Here is a 5,477-nt window from a genome sequence, read left to right as displayed (position 1 = left end):
CAGGAAGATGAAGGGTGGTCTGGCCAGCAGGCCCCTCCCCAGGGAGCCTGGGGTTAACTCTCACAGAGCCCCCCTTCAAAACTGGACCCCCTTGGTCTCAGAGACCCACAGTTCCCAGGCTTACAGGAAGCAACACACAAAATGCAGCCCATGTAGATAAAAAGCATTTTTTAATTTTTATCAAATCAATCTGTACAAAAGTTAGCGTTGCTTGGTCAAAAAGGAGCGAAACACAGCAGGTAAGTGACAGCGAAAGTTCAAACTTGACACCGAAAAATAGATTGCATAAAAATGAGTTTGCTGCAACCCCCTGCCCCCACCCCCAGGAAGACATATGCAAAAAAAAAAAAGAATTTTTTTTCTAGAAAAAGGTAGGAAAAAGTAGAAAAAGTAAAAAGAAGCAACATCTCAGATGTACTTAAATTTACAAAGTTTTAAAGGCACAATTTTCCAGGAAGTAGGCGGTTATCGTCACTCAGCGTACAGCGGGAGCAGGACAGGTAAATCGGCATTTTTCCTCTAAAACTAAGAATCTAAAAACGCTTAGTGGAGAAGGTTCTAGTTTCACAGCTTGTAGGTGGCGCCTGGTTCCTAAGAGCCAAGATTAATGCGTTTCTGGAGCCACCGAGTCCCAGGAAATCCCCGCCTCCACCACTTGGCACGGGCAGGGGTGAAATTCAGTGGCACTCTGCCTCCTAAACCTTGACTTAATGCCCGTGCCAGGGGTACCCCAACCTGATCAGAGAAACCACAAGGCAAGCCCCTTCTCCTGCCTCAGGGCTCCAGCCACCTCCGGGAGACCCGGAGCTGGGGCCCTGCCACTCGGAGCAAGGACCCCCAAGCTCTGCCCCGCCCATTCCTCACCCTCAGCTCTCCGGCTTCTGTCTCCTCTTAAATTCTACTCTCTGCACAGATTACTTCATTAATTAAAGATAAAATAACACAGAACATAAATACATTTTAACAGCTTTCAAAACAAATCAAATACATTGAAGCTTCAAAAATAAAAATAAAAAAAAATAATAAAATAAAAAGAGAGAAGTGTTAATCACAGCCAAACCTTGCCCGGAAGAACCCTAACTACAAGGAACACCTCCGGTCTAATGGGCTGGTCCCAGGAGGTGTTCCCTCGGACGCCTCCCGGCCGCGGGAATGTCATCCGTGGGCCCTGCGAGTTCTCAGTACCAAGGCTGGCCGGAGCTCGGGGGGCCCGGAGCCCCCACACCTCTTCCCTCCTTTTGTCTTTTGTGCTGTGGCTGCCACTTTGCAGCCAGGGAGATGCAAAACCCGTGCCTGCTCGGAAGTGGGGCCCGGCTGGGCTTGCGAGCCACAGTCCCCGCAAAAAGAGAGAGGGAAGAGGAGGGTTTTGTCTGTGGATGGGGGTCTGGAAATCTGGAAGCAGAGGGGGCTCGTTCACACAGCCTGGCTCCTCACGGGCCTCGGCAGGCACTTGATGCAGCCGCAGCGCCTGCCCTCGCTGCACCTTCCGAGACCCCGGAGGCCTGTGTCTCTCTGCCGGGGTGCGGCAGTCCTCGGCCAGCGCCCCTCCCGCGGCTGCACCTTCAGGGTCTGGTCAGGGTGGTGTACACGGGCTGCTCCCAGTTACTGGGGGGGCTGTGGGCGGGCGGCACAGACAGGCCCCCGAGCAGGGGCGAGGCGTAGGGCCGGCGGGGCGAGTGGAAGTAAGGGTACTGGTAGAGGCCGGACGGGTAGCCGGGGAACGGGCCGTAGTAGCTGGGCGCCTGCAGGTCGGTGTAGTCACACTGCGAGCTGGTGAAGGAGCTGGCGGCCGCAGCAGGGGCGGCGGTGGTGACGCTGGCCTGCGCACTGTAGGAGCCATAGTCGGTGTGGCCCGGGGAGCCGTGTGACTGGTCGCCATAGTGCCCGGGGCTCAGCTGCTCCGTCTTGATGTGCGGCCGCGGGGGGCCCGCCTCGGTGGGCGACGCGGAGGCCGACGGCGTGCTCTTGTGAGCCCACACAGGGGACGCCCCCATGCCGGCTGCCCCGGAGTGCGAGTAGGACGCGCTCCCGTAGGAGCCGGCCGCCGCAGGCTGGCCAGGCTCGGCGGGCAGGGCCGAGTGGCCATTGAGGGGCAGGTACTGGTCGAACTCATGGACATCGAAGGTGTCCATGTTCCCGATGACCTCGCTGCTCAGCTCGGAGATGTCCACGTTGCTGAAGTCGATGTTCTGACGCCCGCTGTCCACCAGGCGGCGGCCTTCCAGCTTCAGCTCCTGCTTGCCCCCGTGGTGCAGGTCAGTCTTGGGGGTGGTGGGCGGGGTGGGCGGCCCGTGGGTCTGCCCTGGGGACAGAGCACATTTCAGGGATGAATGCCCCTTCTGTAGGGGGTGGCTGGGCTGGCGACGCACACAGGGGAGGAAAACCCGCCCGGCTAACTGCCGCAGGTAGGAATCAACGGCTTTTTGTTCCCATATAGTTCCCAGAAATTCCAGCAAAGCCAGACCCAGACCTCACTCCGCAGCCAAGGAAATTCCGTTAAGCACTGTTCTAGAGGAAGACCTGGGGCCAGGGAGGCCCCGTCGTGACCACCAAGGTGGGGGTGGGGTGGAGGAGAGGACGCGCCCAGTGCCTCACCCATGGCAACCACAGGGTCCACACCAAACCTGTCTCCCCAGGCCCACCGCTTTCGCCAGCTCGACCGAGACTGCTCAGCTGGCCAGGATTCCACCCAGGTCAGTCTGATCCTGAAACTGAGCTGCTGACCACCAGCCCAGCAGCATGAGTGAACCTGAGGTCAGAACCAGTAAAAAGGCCAGGGGAGCCGAAAGGCCTTCCAGACGGACAGAAGACACCAAGGTCACAGGGCACTGGGCCAGGATGAGCTCTGAGGTGCCCACTGTCAGAGGAGGCCGAGTGGGCCCCATGGGCATCGGAATAGCTGCCTGCCGGGGCTATGGGCCTTTCCCAGGGGACTTGGGGAAGGCCTAGTTCTCTCGAGGATCCTGCCCTGCTCGCCAGCCCCGGGAGCCCACCTGTGTGGTCACCGTGGTGGTGCGCGTCCCCCAGGCTGGCATCGGTCTTGTACACGCCGCCCGGGTGGTGGCCCAGCTCGGCGCCCGAGTCCGAGTCGCTCTGGCCGGTCTTCACGCTCTTCCTGCGGCGCGGCTGGTACTTGTAATCGGGGTGGTCCTTCTTGTGTTGGACGCGCAGCCGCTCCGCCTCCTCCACGAAGGGACGCTTCTCAGTCTCACTCAGCAGGCTGGGGGACAGAGGGCAGGGGCGGGATGAGCAGGCGGCCGGCACCGCCCAGGGCGCTGGCCCCACATCGTGAGCCTGGGAGGTCCAGGGGAGCTGTGTGCCTGCCCGTGCCTCCGTGGGGGTGGGGGCCCCAGGCTGTGCACCCCTGCTCTGAGGACGACCAGGAGCAAGCCAGGGGCGATCGGAGGAATGAGCCAGGAAAGGTCCTTCCGCTTCCATCTTCCCCCTCTTACTTTCCCTCCCAGAGCCTGTTTATTCCCTCCCTTTGGGACTTTCTAAGGCAGGCGGGTGCAGAGGCCAGGACCCAGCTGAGCATACACTTGGACAAAGGGAGGCTTCCCGGGAGCCAAGCCGAGACTCTGGGCAGCTTGGCTTCCCAGGGCTCCAGAAACACTGGCACGACCCAGTGGTCCTCGCTGAGGCTGTGAACACACACAGGCCCCTCGCACCTTCCAGAGCTCCCCTCCAACTGCCTGCGGGCCAGGGTCTGGGGGGCAAAGCAGCAGCTGGACACGGGCAAAAGCAGAGAAGACACAAACTCAAGGTCTGAGTGCCCACTCATGAGGCGAGGGGCAGGAGAGGGACCAGCGCCCTGACCTCAAAGCCGTCCACTGTCAAACCCGGGAGAGAGCATTTGGTGGGGGTGGGCTGCCCCGAACGAACAGCAGTCCTGTCGCTGTTGCCCACCATTGCCGTCCTATTTTCTACAGAATAACCAACCTCATCACACCAACGTGGGCACCAATGCTGAACACCCCCTGCGTCCCCCTCGGTCCCTGCTGAGGGTGCAGAGGTGGAGAAGAGGGAAAAGCTGCAGGGAGATGCTGGCGGGCAAACCACACCCTTCCATCTGCTTCTAGACTCCTGCAATGGGGTGATTTAGGCATCCTTTCCAAGGAGGGGGCACCTCCAGAGTTGGGTCCTGCTTCTAGAAAGAGGCCACTTTCCACTGGGAGGGACAGGCCTCCAGGCTCTGGGGCCATTCACAGCTGAGGTCCCCTAACTCAGCCTGCCAGTCATGGCCTAGAGGGGGCTGTTTCTGGACTCCAGCCGTGTTCTCGGGGACACAATCCTCCCGCTGCCCTGTGCCTGCCCAATCTGTCCTGTACCCCGCGCCCGACCAGGCTGGCCAGATCGGGTTTTTCCACTAGGACTCGCCCTGGGAACAGTCACTGGGAGAAGGGCCGAGGCCGGGCGCTGCGCCACCTCCCAGCTCCAGGCACCCCAGGGCCCGGTCTCCGCCCCCGGCCTGAGGACAGGCACTCACCGCCACAGCTTGCCCAGCGTCTTGCTGAGCTCGGCGTTGTGCAGGTGCGGGTACTGATCCGCCAGTTTGCGGCGCGCCGCCTGCGCCCACACCATGAAGGCGTTCATGGGCCGCTTCACGTGCGGCTTGGCCTTGAGCGCGCCGCCGCCGCCGCCGCGCACGGGCATGGGCACCAGGCTCCAGTCGTAGCCCTTGAGCACCTGCGACACGGCGTCGCGGATGCAGGCGGGGAAGCGCTCATCCGCCGCCTCGGCCGCGTCGCCCCGGCCGCCGCCCCCCGCGCCCGCCGCGCGGCCCAGACCCTCGGAACCTGCGGGCGAGGGCGGCGCATCCGAGTCCGAGTCCTCCACGTGCGACACGGAGCTGGCAGTGCCAGACGGGCTGCAGGGCGGCTGGGCGCGGGCCTCGCTCATGTCCAGCATCGGGGCCGCGCGCGGAGAAGCGCGCACCGGGGAGGCGCACCGGGTCGATGGCCGCTGCGCTGCAGCCGCTCTGGGACCCGAGGTTGCAGTGCGGTGGCCCGACCCCAGACCGTTTGCCGCCGCCGCTGCCGCCGGAGATCGGTCCCCGCGGGGCGACCCGCAACAAGTTTCTTTAAGCGGCGGCCACAAGGCTCCGCCCTCCGCCCGGCTCCCCATTGGCCGGCACGCACCCCACTGCCACCGGGGGCGGAGCTTGGCCGCCCCCCGCCTCCTCCCCCCCACCTTAAAGAAAGCGCGGCGATTCCCGCGGCGCCCCCGCCCGCCCCGCCTGGCGCCGCACCACGTGGGGCTGGCGCGCCCGGCAGCCGAGGATCGGAGGCCGGACTGTGCATCACGCCGCGGGCCCCCCTTCCAGAAGGGGAGGGAAGGGGAAGGGGGCAGCGGCGCGGAGCGCCGGGCGCTCGGGGCTCCCTGTGCCTGCCGGGGTGCTCGGCCGCGCTCCCTCTGCTGGCGCGTCCCGGCCCCGGGCGCCCAGCCCCCAGCCCGCGCAGCCAGCTGCGCGAGGAGGC

At 63.4% G+C, this 5,477-nt stretch overlaps 1 protein-coding gene across 1 annotated transcript; it reads right to left on the bottom strand.

Moving 5' to 3' along the window:
• Positions 1-217: 217 nt before the first annotated feature.
• On the bottom strand, positions 218-5,028 carry SOX8 (SRY-box transcription factor 8). Its single transcript, XM_065920235.1, has 3 exons — positions 4,487-5,028; positions 2,994-3,220; positions 218-2,302 (listed from the first exon to the last, which is right to left on the bottom strand). Exons 1-3 carry the CDS (start codon positions 4,906-4,908, stop codon positions 1,563-1,565), a joined length of 1,389 nt encoding a protein of 462 aa, XP_065776307.1. The 5' UTR covers positions 4,909-5,028; the 3' UTR covers positions 218-1,562.
• Between the last annotated feature and the right edge of the window lie 449 nt (positions 5,029-5,477).

This window comes from Muntiacus reevesi, chromosome 2, assembly GCF_963930625.1.
Source record: "Muntiacus reevesi chromosome 2, mMunRee1.1, whole genome shotgun sequence".
In the NCBI taxonomy this organism is placed as follows: Eukaryota; Metazoa; Chordata; class Mammalia; order Artiodactyla; family Cervidae; genus Muntiacus; species Muntiacus reevesi.
This window is presented reverse-complemented; position numbering and strand designations above follow the sequence as displayed.